Consider the following 12,771-nt stretch of genomic DNA (forward strand, 5'->3'; position numbering starts at 1 on the left):
CTTGCCGTCATTCTAATCGGGGGAGGTTTTCATGATTTTTCTTACCATGTAACGCAAATGCGGGTTAGTTCCAATAAAAAGTCAACCATGAAGACAAATTTCTCCCAATACCTGATCCAGGAGTTCCCTTGTCTTCTGGATTGGGTTCAAAACTATAAGGCTACAAAATTGAACATTAGTAGTCGTAGTACAAAATATCGGGTCGGCTGTTCGACGATCGTTGAACAGATCGACGGTTATAAAATAAAGTAACATTTTTAATTTTAATTAAATTGGTCTAGAATGTTTAACTTCACTTTATCTGAAAAATAATAATTTTCAGAAAAATCTGGCAAAGCAAAACAATTTTAAAAAAATATAAATAAATTTTTTGTAAAAACGTTATGTTCTCAATTGATAAGATCTCTGACTGACCAATTATCAAAGATTATCTTACATATATTTAGTTTTTTAGGAATATGAAGGCGCAAAATAGATGAGAAAAAAATGTCTTTTTTCACAAAATAATAACGATGTTTGCTTAATGCCCACATCAACTATGGATAGTTTAAGTCTGGTGATGCAAATAAATTAAAATAATCAACAGTTACATTTTTTTTGATAAAGCCCGGATAGCAAAATAAGGTTTATTTTCATTCAGCAAAAACCTTGTAATGTAAACCTAAAAAGGTTTGCTATGCGGTTTATGTGTAAACCTTCTAACCTTAAAACGAGATCTGTGACAATCTGCTCTATTCAACGCACATTACCCTAATCAAAAACCTTGGAAAACAGCCTTCTATATAAAACCCATAAATCGAGGTTGACTTCTGGATTTCAAGCGTGAAAATATCCTTTAATAAAGATAGTATCAAGGTTAAAATAATCTTAAACCTAGGTAATTATAAGATTTTCTTTCGCAAAGTCTTGAAAGCTCAGCTAAATTCCACCTTGTGGTGAAATTTTAATGAACAATGCAATTTGATCATATCGCTAGTGAGCCGTCAGATAAACTATAATGATGAACCTAAGTGACCATTTTACCTAAGTGGCAGTACTTTAAAAATAATTTTTAATCTTTTTAGGATGAAAGGTTTGAAACTGCAATATTTTTGCTTTATTGAAAAAAAGTTTTTAGTACAAATGTTTTTGTGGCAATAAAAAAAAATTCAGATACAAGGTTATTAAAATATTATCGCTTCATAAAACATAGTATTATGTATTTTGCAGGTCATAATTTATATTTAATTATTCTAAGTGAAATTTGAATAAGATAAAATTTTCAAAGTCACTTCATAAAAGGAAGCTGTTATACTGTATTTTATATTTAAATAACATTATAATAACTGATAGTAAAGATAGTTATAAGATAATAAAAATTAAATTAGCCGAAAACTAATTTTGCAATATAAATTTATTTCTATATCAACTTCGCTTTCTATATCAATAAAACTTTAATCTTTATTAGGGAAATCAATAGAAATTATTTTTAAAACACATAAAAAAGGCTATTAAAGAAGTCTACGATACTTTCTGACCGCAACAGAGTTAGAATTTTTTTTTATTTGAGAAACCACATTGGGTCACAATTTGAATTGAAGAAGCTTACATTTTCAAAACGCCAACGTGTATAGCTCCGAGTAGCCAAGTAGCGTTTGCAGCGCACTCTATATTCCGAATTTTCATACGCAGAAGCGCAAATAGTTTCAGTAAAAATATAACCAAAGCAGTGACTCATCAATGAAGCAATGAAGATAAAGCCGACTGTTGACAACCGTCACAAATTCTACACCTCCCAGCCCAATCAATATTTACATTCTTGGATAATAGAAGTCTAAATTAAAATTTCAGAATAGTGATGGTGTTTCTTGACGGAAAACAAGCTGCCGATGCTAAATCGGCAGAAAGTTCTAACGAGGAAGAAGAAAATTTATGGATAGACATACTAAACCAAGTCCAAGAAAGCTCACCAAACAAATTGCCATCATGTAAATCGTTGCTTGTCTTGGGCGATAATGAATCAGGTAAAACGTCACTTATTGCAAAATTAGAAGGTAATGAAGATGCTCGGAAATCTGGCTCTGGACTTGAATACCATTACCTTTTTGTTCGCGATGAATATCGTGACGATCACACCAGGTTAGGCGTATGGGTATTGGATGGTGATCCCTGGCACAGAAATCTTTTGAAATATGTTTTAAATCAAGATACCTTTCCCCATACCACTGTAATTATTACAGCTTCCATGTCTAAGCCATGGGATATTTTGGAATCCCTTCAAAACTGGGCACAAATAATCGAAGAGCATGTGCAGAGGTTGAGACTGCCACAAGAGTTTCTGGCAGAGCAAAGGAAGCGTGTTTTGAAGCGATTTTGTGAGTATACGGAACCCGGGAATGAGATTCTTGATGGCGTATCAACACCTGTGCGTCCTGTTCAACCCCAAGGCGAAGATATAATTTTTGATGAAGAAATTAAGACGAATCTTGGCCTTGAGATAATAGTAGTTATTACAAAGTCCGATTACATGTCGACTCTTCAGAAAGAGTTTGATTTCAGAGAAGAACATTTTGACTATATCCAGCTAGCTATTAGGAATTTTTGCAAGGAATATGGTGCTGCTCTTTTCTATGTTTCAGTAAAGGAAGATAAGAATATCGATTTATTCTTAAAGTACTTGGTCCATAGAATATATTCATTTCCTTTTAGAACCCCAGCTTTGGTTGTTGAAAAAGATGCCGTATTCATACCTTCCGGATGGGACAATGAAGGTAAAATTAACATACTGGTGGACAACCTTTCATCGATTAAAGCGGATGATCCTTACCACGAAGTAATTGTGAAACCAGTTAATAGGAAGCCTCTGCAAAAAGAAGTTGAGGTAGCGGCTGAAGAAGATGAAGCTTTTCTTTGCAGGCTGCAAAATCTTCTAAATCAGCAAGTTCCATCAAACATCGGAAGACCCGCTGTAGGAAATCAAGAAACGCCAATTAGAGCACCAGCTGGAATACAGAAAACAGCAGACCGTAGACTTTCTGGTTCCCCTGGCGTTCAAGCGTCTCCAAAAAAGATTGAGGGCAAGCCTGGAACTGTTGGAGGAGAGGGTGTTTTACAAAACTTTTTCAACAGTTTACTCAATAGAAGAACGGGTACGCCAATTGGCGGGCCCTTGGCATCTGTCCGGACTCCTGGTGATAAAGTTACTGTGAGACACGATGCCGCTGCTGAACTTGATCGTATGTCTGGTAAATCGAGAAAAGATTCTAGTTTGAGTCAAGGCTCTGAATCCTCTTTTGGAGAAGATAGCTTGAATGATTCATCAAACTCTCCTCAATCTTAGTTATTGTGTGGAGTTGTAAAACTTCAATTAAATTTTGAATTGTTAGTTTATAATTCAGTTGCTGAGTAACCAACCTAGTGTGATTATCAAAAATATAAATTTATTTTACAAATATAATTAACTAATCAGATTCTTTAAAAAAGCTTATTTGTTCGCAAATCTATAATTGACAATATGTTTATCGATATTATTTATGCAAATGAATTGAAATTTATATCACCAAGCATTTTCTAATTGTCTCTATAGTTGACTGTGAACAAACTAGTATAATTATCTTTACTAATATTGATATTTCCTGTAAATATATGGCAATTTTTATGAAGAACGTTTATAAGTATTCTTATATTTTTGCATAATGCTTCTGGGAGCGAAGATTTTTACTAAAATGTTTTGACTTTCAATAAAAGCTTGCTTATTCAGAGCTTTGCTTAAGAGACAGTTAATACTCACATCAATTTTATTTATATTGGTTCATTGTGTTTACCTCTTTAATCCTTATTGTTTGTACATAAATTTTCGTAGTTTCTAAGATCGCTTAGAGGTTGGTGAAATTTAAATGTATTTAGCTAATGTTTTATGTGTGCAACAAAATGTCCATTTTATAAAATTGTTTAAAAATTTCCCATAAAATTATAAATTCATAAATTGCATATTTATTTCATTTTAAATTCTAATATTCAGATCAGAGTTAAGATTATAACTTTTTTTTAAAAGATAAAAAAAATGTTTTGAGATTGCTGTAATGTTATTTTAACATATTGAGTTGAAATTTTACATATGTATAAAATAAATGTACAAATTAAAAATTATTATGAACCTGTTCATTTATATTTTTAAGTATATTTTATAAATTTAATTTTTTTGGTACTATATTTGAAAACTTTATTCATATAAACTAAATTTTAGCAATAATAAAATCTATTCTTGTTTTAAAATTGTTTCTTTTTTTTCTGGTTTGTAGTGCTTAAATAGAACAGATTTTTACTAAATGTCTCGAGTTTATTTTAGTCTTGCATCTTTTAGCTTTAATTAAAAAAATAGAATTTTTGAAAATAATTGAAAAAGATGCAGGTCATGGTCATACGATTTTGGTTTAAAGATAAGTCTAATATTAAAAATCATGTGTTTCTCAATGTCAACGAATTTGCTTTAATAAACTAACACACAAAATGTTCCTTTACTCAAAAGAAAAAAAAGGAGTTTCTGCATTCTTTTAGAAAAATTGGCTAAAATAAGAAAATTCAATACTTTTTTTTCGAAAAACGAAATTAATGTAATATGTCAACTATGAAAAGGCTGTTGATATAATGACATCTCAAGTAAAAGCTAACTTACCAAATAAAGATAATTTTTTAAAAATTAAATCCTTTTTCATTTAAATTATATGTTAAAATACTGAAATTGAAATAAAATATTTAATCTGCTGAAAAAGGAAGTTACAAATGTATAAAACATTTATTTATGAAAATTATGTAATAAACTTTATTTATAACGTAACATTTTGTATTGAGCGTACTTATGAAAATACTCAGCCGAGAGTGCTTTGCGTAAAGTTAAATCCTTAATTTATATCTTATGTATGAATTTTTTCAAGACTGTAGGTATATTCAGAGAAATAATTGGTGTAATATTTTTTTAAGCATTTGTATTCAATTTCACAGTAGGCTGAATCTAATTAGACCTTAGTCTTCCTGCATTATTTATACACTTTGATTTTTATCGTACCACTGTTGGCAAAAGTTATCAAAATTTCAGAATACTTTGTATTTTTAACGGCCTACCCGGGAAAATAAAGATTCAAGACATCAAAGACCATTTTTAGGAAGTTTGTTGCTGAAATAAATACGTATTATGTAATGTGATTTTCCTTGATTAGATCTGATCTTGTAATTATATCTCTTAGGAAAATATGGTGAGATTATATCTATCTATCTTTATTTGTATAAATTAAACAAAAGGGTATTTTTTGGTATAACTTAAAACAATATTAAAATGCAAAACCTGTTATTTTTTTCAATACAATAAAAAATTTTTTTACTTTTTCATTTAAAATGTAAAGAGTATAGTTTTAAAAAATATATTAATTGTTGAAAATTTTATTTCTTAATCCACTGGTAGTTTTGACATTTTCATTTTTACTGTTTCCAAATATTCACACTGTTTTTATACATGAGTGGTTCAGACTAATTTCGTCTCCCCCCCTAGAATTAAAAAAAACAATGGTATGATGAATCATTTTTTTTCCTATCTAATTTTAGGTGTGTGTTTCAGCACGAAAAAAAATAATCGATGGCTTTTTCTATGGGCAGGACAGTTAGTAAGTTGAAGTTAGAGTGAGATTTTTTTTTATCCTCCATTTGGGAGGCTAAAAAAAATAAATGGACTTTCTTTGACAGAACTGTCTTTCTATGTAAAGACTAAACTGTCCTTAGTATTAATTCTGAAAAATAAAATGAAATTTAAAAATTACTACCAGCAACCTTTTTTTTCTTCTTCAAAATATTAAAATTCCTAATAATAATTAAAACATTCGTGAAAATTATGATCAAAGTATCTCTAAATTTCTTCACACTTTCATCTAATTATCTAAGACTGACAGGAACAATTATTAATAATGTTAATTTTTGTTTTTGTAAGTTAGCTTTGTAACTTTTGTAAGTAAGCTTTTAACTGTGTAAGTTAAAGCTAACTTTTGTAAGTTAGCTTCGAAATGAAGAAATAAATTTTGCTGCGTTTTGTCTCTACCATGTATTCTGTATATGTGCAGAAAAAATTTATAAATTTTCTTGTTTTTTTATACAATGAATCATAATTAAAAGTTTGTTTTATGCATTGTGGTATTTTCACGTGTCTTACCATTATTTAAGCTAATTAACTATAATTAATGTTAATATTAAATGATATGGTATTTGATGAAGTTGATGCTGCTAAACTTAAAACCAAAATATAGCAAAAACGCTTTCACCTAATTCTTTTGTAAGTTTTAAGCTGACATTTTTCTTTTGTGTAAATCTAAAATTAAATTTATGTTTATGATATATTAATTAATCTTTTTTTGAACAGGATATTCATGATTTTAAACAGGGTTTTCTTCATTAAGCAGTAAAATTAAAGAACCCGTGAGTTGATATCAATTATGTTATAAAAGATCTTATATGTAAGTATATCCTAACTTTTATCTTTAAATTTGTCCAAAAAATTGTCTTTAAATTTGTCCATCAAAATTAGTCCAAAACATTATTTTAAATTAAAATTAAATATTTTTTTGATTGTAACTCATTTCAAATTAGCCATGAATTTTGATTCTTTTCACGAAAATTACTAATCAAAATTCAGATACTTTTTTTTAGTTAATTATTATTATTTTTTATTTGTATAAATTTTCTAAATATTGATCAACTGGTTGGAGGATTTTGCAAGAGTTGTTTTAAACGAGTATTTTTCGAAACAAGTGATTTTCTTTTAACTGAGTTGTATGTTTTTAAAGTCTGCAAATGTAACATTTGTAAATGGTAGAATTGCCTTTTAATATATTCTCTAACGCAGTAATGGTATTTTTTTCTGAATGCTCTTCAATTGTTTTATGAAATCGTAAATTAAGAATGTATGAGAAACCGATTTGTGAAGCAAAATATCAGTATCTCAAAACTGTATTTGGTATCAAAAGTACTGTGAGTTGATGGGAATTTGATTAACCAAAGATTTACTGAATTATTAATTTTCTTTTTAATATGAGGACAGGCATAATGTCGTTGAAAGTAAATAATTATAAATATTTTTGTAGGGGCCGTTTTAATAATGTTTAAAAAGTAATGCTCCATCTTTTAATTTCATCATTAGTATTAAAAAAATTATAAATTGCAGTTTAAGTCTTTTGAAATAAGTTCGTAAACTTTTTTCTTTTCATTTTATATTTTGTAATTTTTTCTAAATCCATCTGAAAAACAAGAATGAATTATGAACTTATTTTTTCTATTCCTCGAGTGAAATCTGTGTTTTGAATATATTGAAAAGTTATTTAAGTTTTAATTTTAAAGGAAATAAACGTATAACTAAGCTTTTGAGCAAAAACATTTCTCAGAAGTGTTGAAAAATCGACTTATTAAATATAAATTATTGAAAAAATATATGTTAAAGTTTTCTGGCTTGATGTAAAGTTATATAAAATTATCAAAGCAATATGATACATTGGTAGCAAAAAACTTTAATATTAATTCTCATTAGATATTTTTTTTTAATATTTACATTGTATTATTACCGGATGGTACCTCCTGCATAAGTCCTTTGTTTTCTGTTTGCACAGAAAATGTTGAGACTTGCTAACAATGGAATACTTATTAGAACTCTATGCTTTGCTATGCTATAGCATTGTCTTTTGAGTTCTATTACTTTTTGCTATCATTTTTTAATGTTTACTGCACATTTTCAGAAGAAAAAGAAATGTTTCTTAATCAATTTTACTTCAATTTTACTTTACTTCAAGTTAGTTTTGATTTTGTGTATCAGTTATATTAATGACTTCATCAGTGTTTGCATCGAAACTTATTTATAAAGGATTCGTAGCTGATATTAATGGAATTATACAATATTCCTTAAATAAATTTTTAAAAGATTTGCTACATATTTCTCAGTTAAATTTCTTTATTAGAAATACATTTTTATAACAACTTTAATTTTTATGTGCTAGATGTATTAAATTGTCCAGCAAGATGTATATTTAAAACTATATTAGGCATTTTGGTTATTTTTTAAAAAAGAGAGATCTTTTTATTGATGATTCGCTTAACAATTTTAAAAAATTGTATGAATAGTACCTTAAAAATTTATTTTTGCTTATTAAAAAATATTTTGGATTTTCTATGCTTTTCATTTAATTAATTGCTCGTGAATTAACATGCTAGCCATGTTTCATTCGACAATTGTGATTTTTTTTTATTTTAAGGATATTTCAAAATTTTGTAATGCAGCTAAAGATGCTTTTTTTAAGCACGTTTTTGTATTATCTGTTTGAAATGCTTGAATAGATATGAAATTGATAATTTATGATTGAATATATTGAGTTTGAAATGTATTGATCATTCTGCTTTATTACTAAAATAAATTTTTCTTAAACATTTTAAAAATTATTAATGAAATAGTATTAGCTTGTTATATTTTTATATGGTTATATAAATAATAGTATATTTTAATAGAATTAAATTTTGTGTAAATTATTGCGGTAAATTCTTAACTTGTAAGATTAACTTAATCAAAATCTATTGCGTTTTTACTTCAATATTATTTGTTTGTGTGAATACCTAGTTTTGTTTAATTTATTATGTTTTAAATGTGGATACCCACAAACATGACATTTCTTGAAACTTTACCTGTGATTTTCTATATTTTTGGAATGTGGCAAGTTATTGCAGGTATAATCAATTAATATATTTATACCTGTTTAAACTGTTATAAAAATGTAATTGTTATAAAAAAATACTTGTATATTGCTAATTGCAAAATGGATGATAATAATTTACTTTTAAACTTAGATGATTATTTATTCTTTCTGTGATATGCTACTGTAAAAAGCATATGAAATGTTTTTATGTTATACTCATGTATACGAGGTAATAAACATGATTGCACTACAGAGGCTAATGTATAAAATATCCAGTGTTGATTGCTGACTAACACTTTAACAGTGTATATCTGAAAATATTTGAATATGGTTTGGTTTAAAAGTTTTACTACTTTAACTGTTATCAGACCTTTTAATACAGTTCCTCAATTAATTTAAATTGTTATGCGATATTGAGTTTGTATTTGTATTTTGTTTGCTTGAATAAAATAATTTTAAAAATTAAGAATTGTTTTTCATTTTTAACGAAATTAGTTGAAGAATGTTAATCATTATATTTTGAGAAAATACAAATATGTCAGAGTTTTTTTTTTTTTTTTTGAGAAAAACATATAAGGGACTGAAAAGCATATGATGTATCCCCGATTTTTTTTGATTTTTTTACTATGATTCTTGTTGAAATTATACCTGCATGTGGGTAGTATAAATCAGTTGAGTTAAAATTATGTTTGAATTAAAATTATGAAGAAAATGTTTCCACAAAATTTCCACATCCCATTTAAAAACATGCAAATTTCAATGAAAACTTTCGTTTTATCTTAGTCTGTTATATGGGTGGAGACAAGGTAGCTTCCACCAGGCTCAATTGTTTAAATGCTATTAAATATTTTTGTTTGCTTCTTCGTTAACGTGTTGCACCACTAGTACTACAACTTCTATTAAATCATCACATGGCTCTGTTAAAGTGTGATATTTTATTTCAACAAGTTGTATTTTGTTGTTTCTAATGCCGCTTGGTGAAACCAAACATATTTAAGGCAGAGGGTGTGTTCCTTATTTTTCAGTCGGGCTATCTATGGCCAAGAATAAGATTTCAGTTACACACACGTCACAACCCGTTTATTAGGCGGACCCATTCATCCTCAGATCATAATTTTGACCTGAATAATGGAACGATCAATCTCCAATTCAGTACTCCCAGATGTATGGTTTGTTATGCGAACATACAGGACTTTGTGACCCGACAAATTTAACATGCACCGGTCACCATTTACTACACAGGGAGTCTTCGGCTTGTGGAGATTGAACTCACTATTTTTTGGATATAGGCCCAACTCCCTCTACCAATTAGGCTAGCTTGGCCAATTGTATTTCAGCAGTAAAAATTTTTTTTTAACGTTCTAACTTTTTTTTCTAAAATTTGTTTCTATAAAAATCGAGCAATAAATTGCAATTGTTTTTCAAAGTTAGATTTGTAATTTAATAATTATTTGCAGCTATTCAAATTTATATTATTGTGACTTTTCTAGATGAAACTAAATAAATTAGTATTACTTCAATGAAAGAAAAGTATGAATTGTGTGACGTCAAAAAAATGTTTGGAAAAATATTACACGCTTATAAATAACTACAAAACATATTTATTAATAACAAAATAAGCATAACAAATGATAACAGAAGAATAAAAGCAATAAAAACATCAAAATGAAAAACTTGAGATACATTGTAAACTGATTAAATTAAGTTAAAAATTAAACTAACTTTAACTTTTATCCATCTAGCTTTTTAAATTGCCCAATTTTTTACTAATTCATGAGTGTCTAACTTTTTTGTAATATCTTTTTTACAAGAAATAAACATTAAACTGTTTAATCTATCATCACTTATTGTTAAACGGATAACGTTCTTTACAAATCTGAGTTTGCTAAAAGATCTCTCATCTTTAACAGTAGTTACAGGAACAGTTAATACCAAAGGCCACAGTTTATTTTCTTAAGAAAGTAATTTTTTTGTAGCTTTCATATTTTCTGAAGACATCACGCAAACACGTGTCCTTCTCTTTACATAAATCGCATAGAATTTCCAATTTGGCCTGCAAGGAGTGTGTGTCCATTTTCAATTCAGAAAAAAAGTCGTTTCACTTTCTCAATAGTCTCTTAATTCATTTATTTTTTATTGAGGGGCAATTTAAAAAGATCGAATAGTGGCCTCACAACACTTATGCTCGATTTTAGATTTTCCTTCATAAAACTTATAGTACAGTAAAAGTGAGTGGAACTGATGTCTAAAAAGTTGTCAAATCTAACGTTGCTTGATAATCTCAATTTTCATCCAGGTACAATGGAATGGATTTTTCTTTGATGAGGAGCTTCAAAATTTCCCACTGGATTCTCGCCAGGATTTAAAAATGAATAAATAAAAAAACTTTTTTTTTTATTGAACATTTTTAAATATATATTAATTTGACGGATAGTCGAATTCGAAAAAATTAGGTAGAAAGCCGTGATCATTGAAGAATAAATTATACATGAGGGTGTATTTCATTAACTAAAGTTCTTTATTGATAATATTTTGACAGTGTTTCTTTCTTTATACCAACTTATTGCTGATTAAGTGATTTTACGCTTAATTATTCTGGTCAATAAATAAAATAATTAATCAACCACCTGATAAGTAAATAATAATGAGGAATAAATAAATTCGTAAAGTCAATAATAATTTATCAATTATAATTAATTAATGTAATATAATTTATCGCTTTTCTATCGACAGATTCCGTTTCCTATGATTTGATAATAGGAAATGTAGCGTAATATCGAATAGAAATAAAATATTTTGATATTAATGCTTCAGGAAAATTATAAGTTTCAATAAAGGAAATCAGAAAATAAATTTAAAAAAAAATTGGTTATATAATTAAAAATTTGAGGGATTTATTAAAATTACAGTTATTTGCTAAATTCAGAAAACAGGATAATGAATCTTCACATTTGATTTTATTCTTCTCTTTTCTATATTTTAAATAAAATGACAGCATAAAATAAAAGAGCGGAATTTCAGATTTTTCTCTATTTCAAAAAAAAAAAAAAAAAAGGCAGATTGTTAAAAGCTGCTGGATATATATATTAAAAATTTGTCTCAATTTCGAAATCTGTATTTATTACAATATATTAAAGTAGTTATTAATATAGTAATTTATTAAGTAAAAGAGTATTAACCCATCTTACTATGGAAACAAAAGACACTCTTACTTTTTCTGACATTCCAGACAAAGCGATTTTAAAATTAGAAACTCTGAGGTGAAATTGTTTTTTTTTTTTTTTTTTTTTTTTTTTTTNAAAAGTTTTTTTTTTTTTTTTTTTTTTTCGTTTTTAAAAATGTTAACGTATTTTTAACAAATCACTAAATTTTTTTGTGGTCTTTTGAATTTTTTAAATTTTGTGCTTTAACAATAAAAAAATTTTTTTACCAACAAGCTTCGACTTCGATAAAAATTATTATTGTACAATTTGCTTCGAAATAAATAGGATCAGCTAGAATATTCTGTAGTATCCATTTTAGGTAGAAAAAACTTGTAACATTTTTAATAATTTAAAACTGTGTTCACTACTCTTCAATTTATCAATCTAATTTTCTTGAAACAGCAAGTAAATTCTTTGACTGAATTAACTGCGTATTTTTTATTTTTATCAAAGGAAAAAATCCGGATTTTTTTCTTTTTTTGGAGAAATTTTAGATGATTAAACTTTTTTCGTATATTGGATATTTATAGTTATCTTCTAGTATTTAAATCGCTTAAATAAATTTGAAATGTACTTACCTCAGTACTTGATTTATTTGTGATACACACTGATAAATTTCAGATTAATTCATTACAGTCTGAAATCACAAAATTTTTAATATATTGCTTCTCACTTTTTCAAACAATTATATAAAATATGAAAATTTAATAATATTAATTGGTTACTTTGAAGTCATGATGTTTATATTAAATTTGAATCGATCCAAACAACTTTCTTAATAGCAACATATTGGTTAATAGAAAACTTTAGCAAATTAGCAACATGAGTCGAGTATATCTTATCAAAAAATTAAAATTGAAAAAAAAAAAAAA

General features: G+C 27.2%; 1 protein-coding gene across 1 annotated transcript; it reads left to right on the top strand.

The window, feature by feature from the left end:
* Window positions 1-1,725: 1,725 nt before the first annotated feature.
* Window positions 1,726-9,165, top strand: LOC107447830 (cytoplasmic dynein 1 light intermediate chain 2). Its single transcript, XM_016062861.4, has one exon. It carries the CDS (start codon window positions 1,838-1,840, stop codon window positions 3,317-3,319), a length of 1,482 nt encoding a protein of 493 aa, XP_015918347.1. The 5' UTR covers window positions 1,726-1,837; the 3' UTR covers window positions 3,320-9,165.
* The last annotated feature ends 3,606 nt before the right edge of the window (window positions 9,166-12,771 follow it).

This window comes from Parasteatoda tepidariorum, chromosome 7, assembly GCF_043381705.1.
Source record: "Parasteatoda tepidariorum isolate YZ-2023 chromosome 7, CAS_Ptep_4.0, whole genome shotgun sequence".
Lineage (NCBI taxonomy): Eukaryota > Metazoa > Arthropoda > Arachnida > Araneae > Theridiidae > Parasteatoda > Parasteatoda tepidariorum.